General features: G+C 46.7%; 1 protein-coding gene across 6 annotated transcripts in view; it reads right to left on the reverse strand.

Annotated features, from left to right (window-relative positions):
• Positions 1-24,476, reverse strand: part of LOC147022415 (zinc fingers and homeoboxes protein 3-like) — a 40,021-nt gene that overhangs the window by 10,998 nt on the left and 4,547 nt on the right. For 5 of the 6 annotated variants that reach the window (XM_085893271.1, XM_085893272.1, XM_085893269.1 and 2 more), the window contains 3 exons: positions 15,938-16,577; positions 12,854-12,990; positions 5,493-6,612 (listed from right to left, as the gene is read on the reverse strand). In XM_085893271.1, coding sequence (XP_085749397.1) covers positions 5,493-6,612; positions 12,854-12,990; positions 15,938-16,577 — 1,897 coding nt within the window. The remainder of the gene's footprint in view (positions 1-5,492; positions 6,613-12,853; positions 12,991-15,937; positions 16,578-24,476) is intronic. The other variant, XM_085893273.1, reaches the window with a different exon arrangement.

Consider the following 24,476-nt stretch of genomic DNA (forward strand, 5'->3'; position numbering starts at 1 on the left):
CTGCAGGACAGACAGTCCACCAACAACCCCTTTCTGGTGAAACTCCCAAAATCCACAATTACAGAATCACTCCTCACCTCCACTCATTTTCCCTACCTGTGGAATGAACTTCCACATCCTCTTCAAATCTCATTCTACCCTCGAGGTATTCAAGACAGCTGTTCAGCACCATCTCAAATCATTCCCCATTCAAAACCATGATCTTTTTTCACCCCATTAACCCTCCCCAAGGTCACCTCTTTCCAAGTTTCCAGGATTTTCTGAGATTTTGCTTCTGTATCTATTTTGTCCACCCTGTTTGTCCTCCCTGAGCCCTCATTTTTCCCCAAATACCTTATTTGTCCAAGTCTCCCTCTAATTTATTCCTCAACCCTGCTGTCAGTGTGTTCCCCATCCCCCCATCCACTGTCTCTCTTCATTGTGCTCTCCATTGTTCCTTTTGTTCGGTAACATCCTGATCGATTCTATGTTCTCGCTTCTCCACAAGCCCAGAGTTTGTATGCAAATAAGAGAAAGAAATTCAAAGATTGGTGACCAATGAACCTAGGTAGTTGAGAGTTTAATTAGGAGGAGGTGAGTGGAGAACACGTACATCCTGGAGGAGCCACAGGGGGTCGGAAGGCTAAGAGCGGAGAGAGCTCGATGGGAGTTGAGGCAGAAATAACAGAATGGACCACCAACCTGTCTGTGATTCGAGAGCAACCGGCCTCATGCTTCAATCTCATCGTGGGACATTCCCAATAATACTGAGAGCTTTGCATTCCACAGATTACAGGAGAGGGAAATGTGATGCTGTGGTATGGACAAAGACAAATCGTTTGATAGCGAGTACCATAGTTTGCCCAGTTTCACCTTCACGTTTTTCAAAAGCAAACATATATGTTCATTTTCAAGCGTAATGACTGAGAGCTCAGTGACATGGCATACATACTGTCAATCGAATGAGGGTCAAGACAGCCCCTGGCACATTAGGAAAGCTTAGTGAACGCATTCCCTGGAGAAAGGCATGGGGCAACAACAACCAAAGACTGGTGACAGAATCTAATGGATGGCCTTTCGGTGACTGAAAACATTATGCTAAAATTATTAACAATGTAAACGGACATCAGATCATCATATCATGCCGAATTACAAAAAGAGATGCATCAGTGTGCAGTACCTGCCTGCCGGTCATGTAATTACTGGGAGTTTAACTGTGTTGCTAATGCAGTGCTCCCTGTGGATAACAAACTGGCACCAATCACCTACTATTTCCACAGGATATTTTACGTCGGTGAGCAGCCAATACCCCAGCTTAACAGCCCATCCGACAGATGGCATGCACGTTGATGCAACGTCCTGCCTGCCAGCTTGAAAGTTAAAAGTCGGGCCAGGAATCAAACCCAGACAAGACACCTCAAACGTGAGTCCGCAACTTCTGAGATATCCTGCCAATGCACAGTTAGAAGTCAGGTCAGGTCAAGTATGTTAGCATGCACCTTAGTAGCGTGCGCTGTGTCCACTTTCTGCCGGTGCTCAAGGGGCCTCCGTCTGGCCATCTCCCAGGCAGATGCTGGGCCCATCCCCATCTTCTTGAGATGCTGATCCACCTGCTGCAACCACGAGGTACGTGATTGGCCTCCTACACTCACCAGGCTCCCTCACTGAGAGAATCTGATGAGCAGGATCAGTGTCAGGAAAATGAGCCACATGTCCATACAGCCGCAGCTGACGTTTACGGACTATGTAGGTAAAACCTCATTTGAGTCTCTCAGCAACCTCTCATTGGACAAAAAAGTCCGACCAGCGATCGCCAAGGATTATCTGAAGAGACCTTGTCCCAAAGGAATTCAGTCTCCGTCTCAGATCCCTGGTCAGAGTCCAAGTCTCACATCCATAGAGCAAGACTGGAAGCACCAAGGACCTGAAGACTCGAACTTTCGTCCTCCCGCACAGGTACCGGCAGCGCCACACCCCATGATCCAGTGAATCCATGACTCCCCAGGCCCGACCAAGACGTCTATTGACATCTGGCTCACAGCCTGCAGAGACAGGAATATCATACCAAGGTAAGTAAGTCTCTCTGTGACCTCAACATCCTTGCCACAAATAGGTGCAGACAAGACAGCAGCATCTAAGATGTCATTGAAAGTCTGGATCTTAGTTTTGACCCAGGAAACTCATAATCCTAGCAGCTCCGACTCCTCATTCAGCACCTCGAGGGCCCCCAAGAGGATATCCAGAGTCTGTGCAAAGATGACTGCATCATCTGCAAAATCAAGGTCAGAGATCTGGACATTCCCAAACGATGCACCACAGCTTGATCTCTCCGGCATCCTCCCCAGAATCCAGTCCGTACAAGTGCTGAAAAGTGTGGGGGCCAGTATACACCCCTGACGAACTCCAGTAACAACTGGAAATAAGTTAGAGTTGGTACCACCACATCTCACAGCACTCTCAGTCCCAGAGTATTGTTTAAACATCAGATTGATCAGTTTTAGTGACACCCCACGAAGACCAAGAATCCTCCAGAGGGCATTCCGATTAACTGAATCAAATGCATTGCAGAGATCAACATAGGCTGCAAGCAGTCCCTGACAAAACTCTCGTCTGCGTTCAGTGAGGACCCGAAGAGCAAGGATACGGTCAATCGTTGACCTCTTTGGTGTAAAGCCTGACTGCTCTGGATGCCGATGCTCAAGCAGACGGTGGTGAACCCTCTCAAGAATTATCCGAGCAAAGACCTTGCCCGGCACTGAAAGCAGCGTCACCCCAAGGTAGTTGTTACAATCCTGGCGATCACCCTTCCCTTTCTAGAGGGACAAACAAGACCCCTGTTCCAGTCAGTTGGGATGATGTCTGTGTTCAAGGCAGAGTACAAAACTGCATGCGACAACACGAGTACAGTACTTCCACCAGCCTTGAGAAGTTCAGCATGGATGCCACATATCCCAGGAGCTTTGCCCATTTTAATCGGTTCACCACAGCCTGTGTTTCCACAAGCAAAGGTGGATCACAATTGATTGGAGGGTCAGCAACAGGGAAAGGAACACCCCTGACATCCAACTCGACAGCTGGTGGATCAGCATGGTACAGCCGCTCAAAATAACCAGCGCAATGGGCCTTCACTTCGGACTCCTCTGTCAAGGGCCCACCACCCTCTGCTCAACCTGCAGTACATCGAGTGATGGGCTTGGATGAACGCAATGCATGAATTCCCCTGTAAGCAGGAGGAGAATCATTTGACCACAGGTGATGCTCTACCCCCCCTCTCACAGATTCCTCACACACAGGCCTCCTTGTCCACCCTGAGCGCACGCACACAGTTTTACACCTCAGCTCCCTGAACAGCTCAGCTCTGCTATCAAGCCTGGCCCTGCGATTGGTCAATGGTATACAGTGTCTCTTGAGAGACAAAATTCTTCTTCACCTGACGGTGAGTTCCAAGACATCCACCGGCAACATCAAGGACGGTGGTCTTGAAAGCACTCCACAACTCTTCAGGATTTCCCAAAGCACCCAGACCCCCCAAATCCCAACTCAGCCTGTTCACAAAGTCTTCAGCTACCCACTCATCCTTGAGCTTGCCAACATCCAGCCTAGGTTGGGATGGTACCATTCTTCCAGATTTAAGCTGCAACTTCAGAGTTGCTCCCACAAGCCTGTGGTCAGCATAGAGGAACTGAGCACTCTGGTAGACCCTGCAGTTCCGAGTCATCCTCCAACGACCATCAATGAGCACATGGTCAATCTCCTTTGCCACACCACCTGCGTTGGAACACAAAGTCCAGCAATGAGCTTAAAGGCGCTGAAACCATGAACCAGACACCCTCAGTCCATGACTTCTTGCAAAGTCAAGGAACTTAGTGCTATTCTGGTTCACAGTTCCAGACCCATGGGGACCAACACATGTCTCATAACCATCCCTATCAGTTTCAGTTGATGCATTGAAATCCCCCAAGACTGGAAGAGTATGTGACCCGGGGCACTGATCAACCACAGACTCGAGCGTGGAATAGAATGCGTCCTTCACGGTGAGATCACTCACCCCAGTCGGAGCATAAACAGAGACCAGGGAAACAGCCCCTGGAGTGATAAATCACACAAGGAGTGACAAATCCTTCGTCCAATTCGTCTTTTTTTTAGATCGAAGTAGTCTTTTTTTAATATAAAGTATACACAAAATCGAGGCTCATGGAGGAGCTCGATGTCCCAGTTTTTCTCTTGGCTTCTGGAATCACCTGCCTAAGATGGTGCATCCACATTCTACCCTTTTGGGCTTAAAGCAAGGGGTGCACTATAAACTCACATTCCTTCCCACCTCCATCTTGACCAAACCTAACCCTCTTATTCACAAGGCCACTGTATCCCCCCCCCCCCAACTCCTCTATTCTTGTTTGTTCCTTCCCTTGTCTATCATGTTCAACTATTGCCTGCTTTAAGTTCATACCTTCAACCACCTCTTCCATGAGACTCGATCCTGCATAGAGAAAATAAAAACACGTAATAAATCCAACATGTCGTCAAGTTTTCTATCACGGATCAAGGATACTGTCCGATTCGCGATGTTAGACAAAATTGATTCCAACATTTTCAGAGGTGATAAAAGTGAACAAAACAAACGCATCCTCGTCTTGGATGGGAGGACGTCAGAGCAAAATCAAAAAGACAAAGTTCCCTCGAACGTGCCTTCCAGAGATTTAAAAACACCATTGTTGGGAGAGGGTGGTGGTGAAGAGAACATGAACAACTCACAGTCACCTTTACGACATGTGACGTTTTGCATCCAATCACGGAGAGGGAAAAGGCAGGACACGTCTGCGCACTGCCCCCGTGAAGAATAACGAGAAATTGATTGAAATTGCATTGACACTTGATGTAATGGGGCCATTTCTCTCCTTGGGCAAGGAAGTGAAGTGTAATACCCGACAAACCAGACAAAGTTTTGGAATCTCCTCTGTTTCTTTCACGTTCACGAAAATGTCTCTCTGCACATCACATCTGAGGGTCAATAGCGTCATATAAGAAAATCTGAAAAAAGGGATGAGTTGCAAGCTGGAAATATTACAAAAAGACCTACAGGACTTGATACTGACAGGGGGTCACGCGTTTAAATTCGGAACACACTGTAGTTCAATTCCCTTTTGACAATGGAGGAAATGCCGATGTCACGAGTTGCTCTTTGTGCTACATTAGTTATTTGCACGTGTGTGTGCGTGCACAGGGTGGGGGGGACGAGGAGGCAGGGGAGGGATGGGAGAGAGGGCGATGGAGAGTGGGAAGATGGGTGGATGGGGGTGGGGAGAGGGGAAAGTGACAAACAAACAAACTTCATCAAACAATTGTAAAAAAACAAATTGATAACCACCATCAGAAGTTAAGAAGTAAAAAAGGAAAAAGGAGGGATGGAAAAAAAAACAAAAAAAACAAACAAACAATTGCAATAAAAAATGCTTCCCTTACTACTACACCGGCCAGGTTTGATTCATCAGGTTCTTCCACAAAAGCCTCACCTTCATTTTTCTCTCCGTCGTTGTCATTAATGCTGTTGTCCATTTGCGCTGTCTTTTTCAAGTTCCTCCTTGCCACTCTGAACCAGTTGCGCACCTCGTTGGTACCCATACCAGTGCAACGACGTAGTTTTGACATGTCCTTCTTCCGCAATTTGCCATACTGGGCAAGGTAACTCCGAAGAAACTCCTCGCTAGTCTGTGCTTTGTTGTGGCCGCCTGCAGGAGGATCATTCTTTTGCATAGGATGTTGTTTCATGGAATACCGCATATCCCCAAACCACCGCAAGATTGTCTGGTGACTTAAGCCAGTCTGCTTCATCAGTTTTTTGCACAATAAAAAGGAGGGCCAGGGATTCTTCATGAATGCAGACTTCAGGAAGATTAGCTGTTCTGGCGTCTTTTTCTTCCACGATGTAGGCGAGCCCTTATTCTTCGCCTGATTCGCAGGAACGGTCGAAATGTTCTTTGGATTTTTGACAGGAGTTTTACTTTCTCCGTTCTTCTTGCTTTGCTTGCTAAAAAACTTCCGCCGATCGTAAAAGTAATTGCCGATTGAGTCGATTGACAGGCAAGTGACTTCGGCGAGCCTCTGGATCTCTTCGCTCAAGGGATGCGCGTTGCTTTCAAAACTCGCTTTGAGCACCTCGAGCTGGTGCCTGCTTTTGTATTGACGGATACGGCCCGTTCCATCCTTCTTGGATTGCTTTTGTAGTTGGCCCTCAAAAGGTGCATTGCACAGCTGGCCTGGTGGAAGCTTGATACTGCCGAAGGAAAGCGCAGCACAGTCACCGTTGTATTCCAGTCTGTTGCTCTCCATTTTGTTTGAATCGCCACTCGGGCCGTCGTTATCCCCGCAAATATCCGAGACGCTTTGGCTCATCGCCACAGAGTTTGCTGGCTGCGCGAGTTTGTAAGGATAACAGTCATGCGTGGAGTCCTGCGTGGCAGTGAGCACTCCTTGCATAATATCGAAGTCTCCATGCGTAGTCTTCAGGACCTTTTGCGTGAGCAAGTACAAATTGCTTTTGGAAACATCGTGTGAGGTTTCTGTATCGTCCGTGTGATGAGCATCTGTTTTAAAGCGCTTACAATCCAAATGCACATCGTGCGACTTTGTGTCCTGCAAATAAATCATCAATAATGACTTTATAAAGTAACACAAATGGCTCAGTGAAACAGCAATTCATTTGATAACATGTTAGTTCTCCAAACACAATGGTGCATTCTGTACTTTCTGTTTAACATTTCAATATTACATCTTGTTCATCTATCTATAATTCCAGCAATCTGTCTGTATGTGTGTCTGCGACCGCTGTTTCTCGACAACCCCTGATCCGATCTAATTGAAACTTGCCAGGAATATTGCTGGGGACCTGTGGATGTGCCTTTTCAAGGTTTGATATTAATCGGACAAGTGGTTACCAAGTTATGGCCATTTATTTACCAACCAATGACAGGACATGGTGCCTGACATAGCACAATATTTGAACACAAGATTTCCAATACACTAAATCAGTATATTGTACATAAATTTTCCACATGCACATGCAGGAACTGGAAGCGATACTAGTACGAGTAAGTTTTTGCTAGCATATTATAGTCAAGATTTTTTGCCAACCAATGTTTTGTTTGACAGTATGTATTGTGGCGTATTGTGTGTCCAGCACCCGAGTCCCCCCAACATAAATCTTTGCCATGCGTGAACCCATTGGGATCCCATTTTCATTTATGCTAAGGTGTTGGCGTATATGAAGGGGTATTCTCACACGAAAAAATTGGGACCATCGGTTTGGCTGGGGAGCGGGGGCCCAAGGTCAAAGGGCAACCCAAACTATAACTTTTTGAATTACTGTTTCAGAGTGATTTTACTTCACGCGATTTGAAAGATCTCGCTCTTACGAGCATTTTCATACCAAGATCAGCCAAATCGGACCACTACTACCTGTGATATGGCTTCTGGAAGATTGTGGGGCAGCCGGGGACGCCCAAATTTGGGGGGGGGCCCTAAAATGGGCCCACAGGTCTAAAAGTTGGTATTTTGACTTTTTTCACCCAAGTGAATAAATGACCAACATATGGGGAGAAAATGAAGTATTAGTATTGGGAGGGTGTGTACACTTGACATGGAATGCCCCGAATAGAACACGCGGCATGCAGCACGTGGAGCTTCGCACATGCGCCCACGTGGGAACCCGCGTGTTCCAAATTCACCCAACACTCGCCTACCTTTTAAACGTCCGCCCGATGGTCTCTTTCGAAACGCAAGACGTTCCCGCACCGGAATCCCTCCACGAAGACGCATGCGCGAGGGCCGTTCGCGAAATAACGAACGGGCCTCGTACGCGGCGTCTCGCGGGACCGGTGCGATTACCAAAATACTATCAACCCATTTGGCTCGCTACCCCATCTCCCGTCTGGATCGGTCCATCCATTTCCACACATGCACTCACGCACGCCATGACACTCACACCATACTTTCCTTCTGGCACACTCGCACCACTCACACTCTTAACCACACACACCGACCGGGACAATCACATCGGGGATTCGTGCTACCACAAGCAACTCCAGGGTTTCCATACCCCCAAGCTCCGTATGCACCCGTTCACAGCACTCATCCGCTCAACCTCGTTCGGCCCGACCTGACTCACCTCGTCGCGATCTGCTTCGAGAGAGCGTATTTTCTCCCTCCGTTCCTGAAGGAGGCTATCCTGCTGCTCGCACCGGGTCACGAAACATTCCCCAAGCTCAACCCAATTGTCCCCTCTTAGCTCTACCTGTGTGTGCTCGTCTTTCGTTTCACTTAATTCGTCCCCCTCTATTGATTTCTCCATCTCCATCACCTCATTTATTATTTCCGTTTCTTCCTGGCTCTTCGTCTCTGTTAATTTCTCCGGCTCCATTACCTCCTTTGGTTCTTCCGTCGTCCCCTCGTGTCTCACCCTACACATCTCCCCATCAATTAGGACGTCGCTCGTCCCCTCGACCTTACCCATCTCCATTGAGGGCCGGACAGCCGTTACACTCCCTCACCTCTCATCGGTTCGGTCACCTCTTCACGTACTGTCCTGGTGGCACTTGTAAAATTCCGGACAACGTTTTCCGTTTTCACCTCTCATTGCCCGCATTTCCTCCCTCCATGCCTGCATCTCACCCCTCATCAGCATTAACATTTCCCCCAACTGGTCCAAGCTAAATGGACTCGGCGGAGCCGATTCGCCTCGGTCGGGCGTGGATCTGCTAAGGGTCGGGAGGGAAGTTTGACGGAGAGGGGGGATTGTAATACGCCGCCCCTGCGCCCCTTTCGGACTCTGAGCTTGGTTGTGGGGGCACGTCTTCTCGCATGGGGCTGGTGTCCTGGACCATGGGTTCGTCTACCACTACATCTACCTCATTACCCACTTGCTTCAGCTCATCTTGGTTAGACATGTCGCATGTTGGAAATAAAATTTAAAACGCTCGTAATTTAGGGGACACGGGGGGGGGGGGGGAGTGTTCGCTCCGTACACCCCTGATCCGACCCGTAAATTTCTCTCCGGAGCCGGAGGGGTTTGAAACCCGCTCCCGACACCAATTTGTTGCAGGCCGGGGATCGGCTGCGAGCATGGCCGCTAGGTGGAGCAGTATGGTCGACTCTGCCGAACACACGGAATTGAGATCGTACCTTTCCGAAAACTCCGAGGGTATGGGTCCCTTACCGGACCGTGAATCATCAATAATTCCACCACGTGGTACGGGGTTATTTGCCAAACTTCAAAATACCTAGAGACCACGTGGCAAGCTACCGAGTATTTACACCCTCGACGACACTCGTACGGGACGAGCCGTATGCGCGCTCGACCCGTGCATGACCCGAGCGGATGGTCACCGAGCTTCCGTCGGTCCCAAATGCACGCCACTACGGCAACAATGGCCTTTCTAATTCCCAAACACGCACCGTGTTAAATCAATAAAAGAAACACAAAAACGAGCTGATACATTTAACAAATAGGGTATTTATTAACAGTAGGTGGGGAAGGGGGGGAAGCACTTAAGGGCAGAGTTATCATGACTAATAGAGATGCAAGTATGTACAGCAAAGAGCACTTAAACAATTCCTACTTGCAGACAGGGCCCACAGACAGACGCACACCCAAAAGAAATGAAAGGGACCTTCCCGCCTCGTGCGATCTGGCCGACACGAGCGAACCAGGCCAGCGAGAGGCGATGAAAGAACCAGGCACCAGCGAGAGGCGATGATAGAACCAGGCACCAGCGAGAGGCGATGATAGAACCAGGCACCAGCGAGAGGCGATGAAAGAACCAGGCACCAGCAAGAGGCGATGATAGAACCAGGCACCAGTGAGAGGCGATGATAGAACCAGGCACCAGCGAGAGGCGATGATAGAACCAGGCACCAGCGAGGGGCGATGATAGAACCAGGCACCAGCGAGAAGTGATGATAGAACCAGGCACCAGCGAGAGGCGATCAGACTCCTGAGCTCCGTTCAGCGCTCGTCCGGACAACCCAAACTCTTCTTGGTCCGATCGCGCCGCAACCTTATTCACCCTTGTCCGGGGGGGAGGGGAGGGGACGCCTCCTCCCTCCCCGCTTTCACTCACTGGATGGTTTTGGCACGTAAAGTGCGCTCGTTGCCCTGTCATTGGTCAAAACGGGCACCAAGGCCGTTGATTGGACCGGGGGGGCGTGACGGCTGTCACTGCGGACCGCCCTCCAAACAGGCAGAGGAACATTATCCTGCGTGGGCTCTGCCCTCATACGAGCTTACACGCACGTAGGCAATGGCATCGTTCAGAGCAAGGTGAAGGTGAGGATGATGCTGGTGTTCTTGTAGTTGATGTTGGTGGTGTAAAAATAAAAGAAAACTCTGACTATCAAAATAACTCCGCAGCGCATGAACATTTAATTACCCATTAAACAAGGGACGGGACCCTAACTAGAAACACATACTTACCGATATAACTGTTCTACAGGACCTGTATGTTGAGTGCTCATGGCTTCCAGATTCACAACAATATGATGTGATGTACAAATCAATTCATTCAAAGTGATTTGCATGTGGGATCCCTGCATCACAAGTCATGTGCTTAGATGGGCAAACAACAAAGAAGTAAACCATGTAATTGTCGAGTTGACAAACAATTAAATGCTGAAGGTATCAATCTCATGCACAATTTGCAAGCAATTTGTATTTCAATGACACAGTGCCTTCAGAAAGTATTCACACCCCTCGACCTTTGTCACATTTTGTTGTGTTGTCGCCTGAATTTAAAACGGATTACGTAAAAAAAATTGTCACCGACCTTCACAAAATACCGCACAATGACGAAGTGAAAACATGTTTTTAGAATTTTTTACAAATCAATGAAAAGCTGAAATGTCTTGCGTCAATAAGTATTCAACGCCTTTGCTATGACACTCCAAATTGATCTCGGGTGCATCCAATTTCCTTTAATCATCCTTGAGATGTCTCAACAACTAGATTGGACTCCACCTGTGGCCAATTCAATTGAGTGGACATGATTTATAAAGAGACACTCCTTTCTATACAAGGTCCCACAATTGACAGTGCATGCCAAAGCAGAAACTCCACCATGAAGTTCAAGGAACTGTCTGTAGAACTCTGAGATAGAATTGTGAGGAGGCATAGATCTGGGGAAGGGTATAAAACAATTTCTTGAGTGTTGAAAGTTCCCAAGAGCACAGTGAGCGCCATTATTAGGAAATGGAAAGAATATGGAACTACGCAGACTTCCTTGAGCTGGCTGTCCAACTAAACTGAGCAACCGGGCAAGAAGGACCTTGGTCAGGGAGGTGAACATGAACCCAATGACCATTCTGATAGAACTAAAGTTCCTTGGCTGAGATGGGAGAACTCATGTCTTGGCTTTACAGGAGAGTGGCCAGACGGAAGCCACTCCTGAGAAAAAGGCACATGACAGCTCGCCTGGAGTTTGTAAAAAAGGCACGTAAAAGACCCCAAAGAGCATGAGGCAAAAGATTATGTGGTCTGATGAGACGTAACTTGAACTCTTTGGCCTGTGAATCTCTTTGACCCTACCGTGAAGCATGGTGGTGGCAGCATCATGCTATGGGGATGCTTTTCAATGGCAAGGACCAATCCATTGGGACCATACTCTGTGTAGAGCGTTGGTGCTGCCTCAGCAGTCTCCTTGGCTATTGGGCACAATCCTGGATGGGTCGCCACTCCGACACAGTATACCAGCATGCTGGCACTCATTTTGCCGACCTCGGAAGGATGACAGGCCAAGTTAACCCCACCTGGTATTAATTCAACAGTTGAGCGGGATTTGAACTCAGGACCCTAGGATCCCAAGCCCACCACCCCAACCATTAAGCCAACACCAGGCATGGCAGGGACCACGAGACTTGAAAGAATAGAGGGAACAATGAATGGAGCCAAATACAAGCAAATCCTTGAGGAGAACCTGCTTCAGTGTACAAAAGACCTAAGACTGTGGCTAAGATTTACATTCCACAAGGACAATGACCCCAAGCATACAGCCAAAGCAACATTGGAATGGCTTCAGAACAAGAACGTTAAAAGTCCTTGAGTGGCCCAGCCACAGCCCAGACTTGAATCCCATTGAGAATCTGTGGAAAGACTTGAAGATTGCTGTTCACCGATGCTCCCCATACGAGACAGAGCTTGAGCAAATCTGCAAGGAAGAATGGGGGAAAAAAAATCCCCAAATCCAGATGTTCAAAGCTGATACAGACATACCCAAGAAGACTCGAAGCTGTAATCACTGCCAAAGGTGCTTCCACAAAAGATCGTCTCGGGGGGGGGGGGGGAGGGGCTGAATACTGATCGATGCAGGATATTTTTGTATTCCATTTGTAAAAATGTCTAAAAACATGTTTTCACTTTTGTGATTATGGGTTATTTTGTGTAGATCGGTGACAAAAATTTAAGTTCAATCCACCTTAAAATCAGGCGAAAAAGTCAAAGGGTGTGAATACTTTGTGAAGGCACTGTAAATGGAGTGAATTTTGCATTGACATGGAAGCAGTCAAAAGATTACTTCATTATGGTTCAGTTAAATGGTCCACACAGGGCAAATATCTTAAAGATTGGTGCAAGTATCACAGGATGGTTGACCCCAAAAAAAAGGAACAACCTTCATGCCCAACTCCGTGAATGCAAGCTCGCGGGTACATGAGGTGGTGATCAAACAGAATTGAATTTCAACAACTCAACTCAAAATGAACAACACAGTGCAAGGCTGGAGGAACATTAGAGATCGTTTTGTCATGAGGATGTTGGGCCATTGCCGTGCATGCCGGAATATTTCACCGCAGTCCGTTATGTGCACGTGCGGAGTCAGTCGAGCATTACCTGGTATGCACATCGAGGTGGACGAGAATCGTAATACTCTTGAGGTTTTGGAGTCTCAGCTTTTATAACCACAGAATTGCGATGGCATGCAGCTCTTAAATCCTGTTCATCATGTAGCGTTGGTGAATGATTCTTAACTGGATGAGGGAAACAGAAGGTAAAAATAAAATTTAGCCAAACTCGCTCATACACAAAAACAAATGTTGCACAGATGTACCGTGAAAACAAACTTGAGGCAACATTCAACCTTGTAGAATGAAGAACTAGTTTTTGCTGGTGAATGCTTGTGTCGATCCAGTCGGAGGACGGTTGGAACTACAATGGCACCTGGTCGAGCGCATACCTCCACCAGGCTGAACAGCTTCCGTTGTGTATCCCATCGATAGGCCGGATCTGGATCCAGACCTGAACCAAAATCTAAATCGGCTTGTTTGTCGTCATCCAGCCAACTCGTCCACAATTTTTTAAAATATCGTGTGATGTATTGTTTTTAGCCGCATCTCTCAACGGTGAAGAATCACTTGTAAAAATATAAAATTCTCGTATCCGGATCCGGATATTCAAAAAAAAATCTAATCATTCTGTCCTCGTTGCACACCCAACCTCAAAAACTCCTGGGTTTCACTATCAACCATGATCTTTCTTGGGTAGGCCGCATTTCAAAGTTGGTCTTCAAAGCCTGCCACCAACTCCGGGCATCATCCGTCGTACAAAGTCCTTCCTTGGCACACCTGAACTCCTATCCACCTACAAGGCCTTCATCTGCAGCTTGATGGAGTACTGCTGTCCCCTCTGGTCTGGCTCCCCCATCTCACACCTTGTTCAGCATGATGCAGTGGAAACCAAGACCTTCAAGATTATTGGAATCTCCTGTGATGAAGCTGAGTCTATGGGCCTATCACTCACCATCACAGACAGGTCTCTCCCTCCTCTCTTCCTCCACCACATCCTTTCTGGACTGGCACCCTCTGCTCTTTCCACACTCTGTCCCGAACCCCCTCCCCCAGGTTTAATACGTGGTCCACCATCAACCCCCTTCTGGTTTAAACTACCTAAATCGAGGATCACTGTTCACCTCCATTCATTCGTTCCTCTTTTTCCCACCTGTGGATCCAAATTCCACATTCTCTTCAATCACATTCTTTCCTCCGAGTCAAGACAGCTGTTCACCACCATCTCAGAAACGTCCCCAATTCAAAACCATGATCTTTTCTACCCTCGTTAACCCACCACAATCCCTCCTCCTTCCAAATTTCCAGTTTTCCCTGCCGAGAATTTTGTTCTGTATCCCTTTTATCCACTCCACGCATCCTCTCCTGCCCCTCATTCCTCCCCACACCAACGCTCGGTTTGTCCAACTCTGCCTCTATCTTGACCTTCATTTCCCCCCTCTCTCAACTGCTCCCTTTTCTTGTTGTGTCCTGATCTGTTCAGTGTACCAATTCTAGCTTTTCCACGAGCCTCAACTATGTACACCAAAAAAAATAAAAATAAAAACCTGCCCACCAAATTTTGCCCGAAAGTGTCCACAACATTTTGAGATATCCTGCTCACAGATATGCAGATAGTGGTGAAAACATAACCTCCATCCACCTTCGGTGGGGGAGGTAATGTCGGGTGGGTGGGGGGGGGGGGGGAAATCAACAGGAGGTTGATCAAGGAATGCTAACCGCCGTGCAAAGCAAGAAGCAGCCAACATTTTGGGCATTTAAGCAAAAGAGCGCAAAACAATAAAATATAGATTTAGGGCCTCTTTTGCTCCGACGACGAGTTAACACCCGAAACTTCAGCTTTCCCTCGCTTCTGACGGCAGTTAGCATACCTCGATTGAAGTCCTTTCAATTCCCTCCGTCGTTCCACCTGAGCCACGCTGCCGTGGCACCGCATAAAAAGCAACCTTCAGTCGGGCTGGACTGTACACCGTGCCCAGCCCTCACAACTCAATCTCAGGGCCAAATGTGGATTGTGAAAAAAACAATGGAATAATTAAATGCAACAAATACCACCTTGCCGCAAAAACATTTTAATTTCTGGCTCGTCCGGCAAAATGCAACGCACGACACAACGTTGATGGGTCGCAAAGAGAAATACACTTTACTTACTCGTCGTCTCAAAACTGAAGTTATTCACATTTTAAATCTCATGAGTGGTCATGTGACATTTGACAAGTTGATTCCCCTCTTTGTCTTGATGGGTTAAAAAAAAAAAAATTAAAAATAGGTGTTCACTGGGTACACGATCTCATCATCTTCAAGTCATCATGTCTGGTGAACAATGCAGTATCAAAAAAACAATCAATCTCATGTGGCACAACGTTGCTCAATCTCACATGAAGTACCCCTCTCAGCAAAGAACAAGACGTGTGGGTACGATGTGGTGCAGCACGCTGTTGCATAATGAGTGGACGGTCCTACAACAAGCCTGTACATTAATCCTGCCACTGACTGTGCAACCACAAACCCTTATACACCCGGTTCAAAATATTCAAACAAACTAGAAGGGCACTCAGTAGAGCACATACCTCCACCCCGTCATGCCTGATCCACGAGAAGATATCGGCCCAATACATTTTTGAAATCACATGCTACATATCGTTTTTGGCCCCATCTCTCAATGGTGAAAAATTACTTTAGAAACTAAATAATTATCGTATCCAGATCCAGATCCGGATTTGGATCTTCACCAAAATCGAATCATTTCCTCCTTGTCAGACACCCAACCTGTCTACCAAGTTTCATCCGAATCCGACAACAACTTTTTGAGATATTGTGCCATATACTAGTTTCGCTCAATCTCTCAATGGTGAAGAATCACTGACAAAAAAAAAAGAAATTATCGGATCCGGATCTTCACCAAGGTTTGATCAATTTTTCCTTGTCGCACACCCAACGTGTTCACCGAGTTTCGTCCGAATCCGCCCACTTTTTGAGATATCGTGCACATAGACAAACAAACAAACAAAGACAGAGAGGGGTGAAAACATAACCTCCTTTAGCTTTGATGGCGGAGGTAATAAAAAGATACAAACGAACCCCACAAAAATTGCACAGCCGATGGCTGACTCGAGAGAGGGAACATCCTTACCACCTTGCAGATGGTTGAAACATCCCAAGTGGTGCATTTCGTCAGGTGAGCTTTGGAAGGTTTCTGGCACTGGCGCTTGAGAAGAGGATCCAGCTGAGCTGCGGTAGGTCTTGGCTGCCTGATGCCGGCCAGCCAGGTTCGAGCTGCCGAACTCACTACACCTGGTGACCTTGGAAGTGCACCTTGTTACGAAACGCTGCTCTCGTGCCAACTGCACATCCTCTGGGGCCCAACTAATACCATTCAAAAGCCTCTGTGCAGCCAGCCAGACAGTAATGTCTTGCTCGGAAAACTTGGTAACCACAGTCAAGTAATCAATCTCTGATTTCATCGGATACGGAAACTTCATGAACATGCTCAACAGGTGCTTGTTCGAGTCCATTTTGCGGTTGTAAATCGGCACACTGTTCCAAGGGATGCAGATCTTTAAGTGACCCTCTGTGCAGCGGGAGGCCTCACTTCTGTGATCCCTAACGTTCACACAAGTGCTGGGCACGTCAACGTGACCTTTAACCCTGCAACAGAAGCCGTTGCTCTGATGATAGTGGATATTATTCCGTGTGGTGGCTTGACCTTTCCAAGGTTCTGAAGGTGCCTCGTTGAAGTTACCTGCTCCTTTCCTGCCCGAGTTCTTGCAGTTCTGGAAAAACAAATTGGGGGGAGGGAAGAGGAGGAATTAGAGAACAATAGCAATAAAACAAAGTTGTATTGATCCATGCTCCTTGTTTATGCTGTAGTTCTTCTGTAGTCTCCCCATATTTCCGCAGGGTGGCTCAAGATCCGCCAGAACCACCTTCTGGTAAAACTACCAAAATCAAGAATCACTGCTCACCTCCATTCTTTAATTCCTTTTTTTTTCCTGCCTTTGGAACAAACACCCACTCTCTCTCTTCAATCCTACTCTTCCCAACAGGTCTTCAAAACAGCTGTTCACCACCATCTCATTTCTTCCCCCATCCAAAACCATGATCTTTTCTACCCACACCAATACACTCCAAACCCACCTCCTTCAGATTCCCTGCTTTCCTTCCTGAAAGACCTTGGAGTGTCCATCTTGTTTACCCTGTCCCATCCCTCTTCCCTTCCACAGATCTCCCAATGTCTCGGTTCCCCCCCGTTTTGTGCTTCCCTCTCTTGCCCTTCTCGTCTCCTGCTTCCCTTGTTATACGTTCTGTGTGTTTGCTCTGATATGAGCCTCGACATTGGAGATTAAATTTATTTTTTTTTAAGTCCTGAGATCTGAGGTCAAAATTCACCAAAATCAAATAAAACTCGTTCCTCGTCCCAAATTGTAATCACTCCTGCATGTCATCAATTGACCAAAACACACGAAAGAGTGAGCACCCCTACTCATGCTGGTACGCCCCAAGCGCCGTCTTAAATCAGTCTTTCGGTGAACAATGACCAGGTAAGCTGTCCCACTCATTCACAATTAGACGTAAACTAACCCCTTCCTCAAACCCAGGCGAAGTGGGATCTCTGCAAAAAGTATGATGACCTCGTGTTCTGACACACAAGAAGACGAGTTTTGACTTGATGATCTAGAAGAGCCCAATGAGATCACCTCTGCTTCTCCTGTGACCTAAAGTTGGGAACCTCAGACACTGAAATCGCTTCTAAGATGGATGGTCCATGTCCTCGCCCTCTTGGCAGAAAATGATATCTCCATGTCAGGTATATATATTGTTGTGGATTCTCCGCCCGTCGACGTGCGAACGACTGCGTCGAACCAATAGCGCTCGCTTCGCCCACCGAATGGACAATCCAGTCGCGGCTTTCCGGATCAACGCTGGAAACCAGCCACGGGTGTGTTTTTAACCGCACCACAACCTTGTCCGCACTCTACCCGCGCTACAGGGTCCGATCGCCAAATCTTTGATTTACCTAATTATTCGTGCGGGTAGGTTATCGAGAGATTGTACCTCAACGGGACCGCTTGGAAACGAGCTGTTTAAGCAGCTTGCTTCCTTTTGGGATAACTGAGCGGGGTATTAACGCGCAGTCCCGTTGGACCCGATCTCTTTACCGGCTATTTAAAAAACAACTATATTCCAAGTGCAAGATGGCAGCTCAATTAAGGGAAGAGGATGCAACGAACAGGTTTACATTCACACAAGGACATTTATTATAATAAAGCACGTATGCAATTAAACAAGGCAAAACACGTTTGCAATTATACAAGCAACAAAAGCACGACAAAAGAACTACGATCGTCTATACGAAATGCAATGCAAACATTTACAGCACACAAAGCACTTAATTTCCTACTTATTAGACGGGCCCACGGACACACGTACGCACACACACACCCAACACACCCAAGAAATGGTGGCAGAGGCCTTTAATAATGGACTCCAGCTCAGAGGACAGGTGAGCTGAAACCCAGAGCCTATCTCGAACTTCTCCACCTCTTGTGGTCTTCAAGTTATTCGGACCCGGGCTCCAGCGAGAGCGAGCTGGATCCAATCGCCGTGAGCCGCGATCTTTCCCGAGCTCCCGCGAATCCTCCCGCGCTCCTCAACACGTGCTGGTGAGACGAGGCGCCGATCCTTCCCGTCGATGCATCGCTTCCCCGAGGAACCACCTCCAAGAAGAGGTTGATGAGTCGCACCAAGCCGGGAACCAAAATGGAGAACAAAGAGCTCCACGAACCAAGAAGAAGAAGCCACCACTCGCAGCTCGAGCCAAGGGACCAGCTCAACTCTCTTCCAAGCAAAGCAGCTCGAAGCAAAAAGCTCTCCCGAGCCAAGCAGAAGCCAAAGCTCACTGAACCACCGAAGCAAAAAGCCTCCTCCCGAGCCAGGCCTCAGCCGAAGCAAAAAAGCTTACTCATCAACACCCCCACGAACAAAGAAAAGATCTCCTCTTATCCTTCTCCGCCCCCCCCCCCCCACGCCCGGCGTGACTCATGCCCTCGTGATCCATCCCCCTGCTCAACCACGGGTGGGAGGGAGTTGTTGACATCATGAGTCACGGGACGGCAGGATTCTTCTTCCTCTTCGCAGAAGAGGGGGAGGGATGTCTCCATTGTTCGTTCCCTAACTATTAAATCGATCCGCAGCGCATCTAATCGATTTCTGAACATTTAAACAATGAAAGCTGAGCTATCTAGGGAATAAGCACTTATCGACATAGCTGACTAAAGGAACCTGTATGTTGTGTGCAATCGAATTCCAAATTCGTAACAATATATAAATAACATACAACGCCCATTGTGAAGATACGCTTTCACAATGCAGCGGAAAGAACATTGTGAAATCTTTCATTAAGAAAAAAAACTTTTGGTTTTCGCCAGACTTTTCAAAGCTGAATAATGTGCAAGTAGAGGATTTATAAACAAAATGCATTTCACGTGTGCATGGACACGTGAATCACATATTATGTGAAGTAAATAAACATTAGAGGCGACGAAAATGCCTGCATGAGTATTGAATAATTAATTAGTCAGGAGGCTGGAGAAATTCCCAAGAGATTATTTTTCCTTCTTTTAAAAGTTATGTACACGTACACTTTAAAGAAGTCATATCCTCGTACAGTCGTACACTTTTGAAGTTGTATGAAATGTACGTGTCCACTTTCGTACACTTGACACTACCTCTGAGTTTATGTACATTTAAAAAATGAAAACAATGCATTGAAAATTGAACAAGGTACATTTTCATAACAACGAAAATACACATGGTTAATATTTGAAGTCTTAAATTTTTAAAATGTCCTTTTGTCGGTGGTTTGTATGTACTATATGCTGTTGAGATATCCAGGGGTGTGTTCAGTTACCAAGCAGCTACAGTAGCTAACGCTCACCAAGCCGGCCGTTCCTCATCAACGGTTTTGAATGGAGTGCTTGCTTGAGTGCTTAAGCCACTTGATGAGCTCTCTACAATAAACTTTTAATTTAATTATTTATTTTTCCCAAACGTGGTTAAAAACACTTCATTCACAGTCAGTGAGACAAAAGATACCAGAATACTGAGACAGTCGTTTGTCGACGAGTAATGATAAGGTTCAAAGTAATACAACTTCAAACTCTGATTGTGGTGACATGACATTAATTATGTAATAATCCATGTAAGATTGTCATTTCGCTTTTATGAGTGGGAGGAGGGGGGAGGACGGAGAGTTGGGGTTCAAAGGGAGTCTTGGCACCACATGAAAAACATTCAACATTGTCTTTCCTGAAGCTCTACAAGGATAAAAAGTCAAACATTGTGATAAAATGTGAAAGAAAAATGTGATGCGAAATCCTCAGTGCTGAAGAAGAAGAAAGAGGAATAGAAGAAAGACAGAAAAAGGAAATAGGAGAGGCAGATAGAACAAGAAAGATAGAAGAACAATGAAAAAAATAAAATAAAAAAGAAATGAATGAGAAGACGAAGATTAATCCAGAGCAGCAGAAACTCAACAGCAAGAAGCAAGATGAGAGGCAAACACAGCAGCAATCACTGCATTCTGCCCTTCCGAGCCTGCGATCTCCTAATGATTGTGTTGTACTTCAGTTGGTTATCCACATTGTACATTCTAGCTCAGGAGGACACAGTTCAAGCCGATGAAACATTTGTCCCTCCGATGTGAAGTGGAGCCACGGCAGTAAAATACAAAACACACAGGAAGTGGCTCACTGTGTTGGAGAAGCTTAACCCTCGACTGGTCAAAGATCCCCAGTGGGATAAATATCACGGAAAGGTCAGCTTAGGTCTGATTTGCTCTTACCTCACTGAAGCAACAAGGCTCAATTGATATCCCCCACCTATCAATTTATCTCTCTTTCTTCCTCTCTGTCTTTCTCTCCCTTCCCCTCTCTCTTCTCCCTTCCCCTCACTCTCTCCTTCCCCCTCGCCCCTCCCCACCCTCTCACCCCTCTCTCTCCTCCCACTTTGCACAGTTGTTGTTCGCTTGGCACGCACGTGCAATCGCAAGGGGCCGTTGCTCAGTCTCTGGCGGTACGTGTGGAGCCTGTGTTGCTTCTCCTTTCTCTCTTCTTATCTTTTTTTATTCCAATTACTTTTGAGGTACTACGAGCACTGTTTTTGCCATCCAGCTGGTCCTACTGCAAGAGGATAGTGATGACCACAGCAGTAGTTTTTATACTTTTCCTTGTAAAATAAGATTCGGTTCAGGTGATCACCGAATCAGTACCTCACTAAGTAGAATGAGGTGTGCCTGTGTTGGAATTCAACAGACACTGGAATGGAATGGCTGCCATACATGTAGAGATGCTGATTGAAAATTTTTTTGGAGTGAGTGGTCTCTTATTATTATTATTGTTTTTTTTTTGTATGTATATATATATATATATATATATATATATATATATATATATATATATATATATATATATATATATATATATATATATATATGTTGTTAAGGATTAATCGGTGGCGGGATTCGGACGAGTGATGTCAATCACTGTCCGTAACCAGTTTGGGTTTTCGCACCCTTCTCTCGACAGCCAAATGTTGAATATTCGGCGTCACTCAACCACCGCCGTCTCCGGGGTTATAACGCCAGCTGGTTCGGCACAGGCCTCAGGTCAAGCGCCTCGAATTGCGATACCAACATACCCCTGGACCTTACCAGTTGAGGGAATAGACCCCGGTTACAGACTGGTTTTGTCAGATACCGAGCGAATTCTGCCAGTCTGTAACCATTTTAGTTTTTATATCCAAATCGAGCGGATCGTTCCACGGCGCGGCACAAATTAATTCAAAGCGGAAACTTCATACGAATCAGCCAGATTTATTGGGGACACATCGGGGAAACACAACACAAGCAAAGCATTCATGACAATGTTATAATTAATCTATTACCCGTTCTCAACTAGGGAGCTACGGATTACGGGTTTCGAAGGGGATCCTAACGAGATAAACCTCAAACAACATGCAGACAAGACATGGAGAGCGTGCAGAAAAGTAAAGACACAGAGTACTTGGTGATGTTTCATGGACGAGAGGAAAGTGTCAAAAGCACGAATGCGGCTCGCGACAAGCCGACGTCCACGGACTCGAGCACCCAAGCTCGAGCACGTGACGTGGCAAGATGGCGGCGTCATACTTTTCTTCTCAAGGTACCGCTTGTGCACGCCCTCCTCAGCGCATTCTGACCCCGCACAACGTCGACGGCACAAGACCGTCAGGTCGATGGTGAGTCCCAGCTGGCTTCTCACAAGGTCCAGTATACAAGTCCAGGCCTGGCCTGTTCACCAGACCAGGCCAAATCGATGTGTTGGGCTCCGTAGGCTGAGTCCATGGGATTCCAAGATGTCATCGAGCCGTGAGGTGAGTAGGGACAGTCAGAGGCTCCGTCACTGGACTCCGGATGAACCTGTCGATGTCATCCTCATAAAAGTCGATCGCCGACTCCCACTAGTCGTTTCTCCTGCCTCTTTTATGAAGCAGATCGCAGACAGACACAGCAGATCACGACTCCACCAGTCGTTTCCGTACATAACGCTGACGCAATTATTTTGTTGTCTGCAGTTATTGCTTGTAGCAATGTACACATTTAGGACATGGGGGACCAAAAAATGAAAGTCATTGTATGATTAAGTTTTGCATATCATTTGTTTGCCAACATCATGGGGATTCAGGATCTATTTGGGCAGAGCTTAATTCTTCCTCTTTCTATTGCTCTGACAGGGTCAAAGTTGGTTATCAATTATCTGCATCAAGGAACCACTCATATCATTCTAAAATTGGTCTGATGGCTTAGATATGTATTATACACTAATTGGAAACCACATATATGGAGAATATTTGGTTTACCTGATATTTGACCTTGAGCAAAGAGGTCAAGGTCATATGAAATTAACAAATTGATCAGTGTTCATTCAGGTCATAAATATATATGCACATAAACTTAACCATAGAAGTACATGGTGTGATGAACCAAACTAACATCTTGGGATTAAAAGTGCAGATTTCCTAAAAACGTTACGTTCTTCCGAACGACCTTTGATGTTCTGTATACTGAACACAAACTGGCCTTTGGTATCGATTTTTATATCATAGGGCCATCTTGGTAAACTTATTCTATGGTTATAAAATCAAGCTTATAGCTACCAGTAATTTTGTAGCAGCTTCATAAATGCAATTTGTTACGTACTTCCTAACATTTTTGACCCAATCATGGAAGTGAACCTAAAAACTGGTATGTAGTAATGATCCATGTTGAAACTTGCCATTTTAAATCATCACTTTATGCAGAAGTAAATTGCTATTTAAGATGTTCTATCAGATGCATTTCAAATTTCTGGAATAAGATTTTGTAAGCTTCACTATGACTGGGGGAAATTTTGTAAAATCTGAGTTTTTACACATTTGAAGGTGCCAAGATATGCAGAAGGTCATAAGAAATGTACTGTTTCGAGGAAATGTTCTATTCCTATGTATAATGATATATATCAAACAAAAAAATGCATTTTCAACCATTTTGGACAACATATTGTTGTGGTTCTCACCGGGCCAGCGTGCGGGCGACCGCTTTTAGCTAATTCGCGGCCGCACGCGCCCACCGACCATGGCAATCCCAGTCGCAGCTTTCGGATCAACGCCGAAATCCAGCTACGGGTGTGTTTTTAACCACACCGTAAATCAGCCAACTCTTCTGTCCACGCGCGACAGGGTTGGTCGCCGAATTGTCGATTTACCTAAGTATTCGTGCAGACAGCAATGCCGGGGATTTACACCTCGACAGGACCCGTACGGACATGAGCCGCTTTACGCAGCTCGCGCGTTTTATTATCGCCAAGCCCCGTCGGACTCGATTATCTTATGGGCTATTAAAAGCCAGCTAATATTCCGAACGCAATTATGGCCGTTCAATGGAGGAAGGGACGCAACGAGCAGGTGAATATTCAAACAATGACATTTATTTCACACGCATGCAGTCAATGAAGCAATGGGGGTAAGGGACAAGATACGAGCAAAAAGACCTACAGCCAATCTATTTATTACGTAATGTACAGGCACTTAACAGTTCTACTTAGCGGACAAGGCGCCACAGACTTCTATGCAAAAACCCCAGAAAAGAACAAGACCCGGGCTCGTAAGCCTTTAATATTTGCTCGGAGCCGGGATGACCGGAAGGCTCTGAGAGACCGAGCAGGCTATCTGCCACCCTCTTGGTGACTCGCTGGGCGACCCTCGATGCCTCTGCCCGAACTCGTCTCGACTCCAACGGCGAACCGGCTGGCGACTCCTCTCCGGCTCAGACTCGACCAACTCCAACCAACTGCTCCTGCTCTCCACACCGATGTCCTCGCCAATTCTCTCACAACCGCCAACAACTCACATGGTGTCGACCCGCGCCTCCTTTTTATCGCTCCGGGCGCTCGCCCCCAAGGGGAGGGCCGCGGTGGGCTTTTTCCACCCCAAATCAGCGCCCTCCTTTACTTCACCTTTGAACCCTCATTTTGGCGGGAACCGCCCCGATCAAAGGCGAACGTGGTCGATGGATGCTCTGGTAGTTGTTATTGGCTTTGTCGTCGTTTGTGGAGATGATGCTGGTGGAAAGATGGCGTAAAGATGGTGTTTGTGGC

Source organism: Eptatretus burgeri, chromosome 8 (genome assembly GCF_056783735.1).
Source record: "Eptatretus burgeri isolate ZD-2024b chromosome 8, Ebu_testis_v1, whole genome shotgun sequence".
Taxonomy (NCBI): Eukaryota; Metazoa; Chordata; class Myxini; order Myxiniformes; family Myxinidae; genus Eptatretus; species Eptatretus burgeri.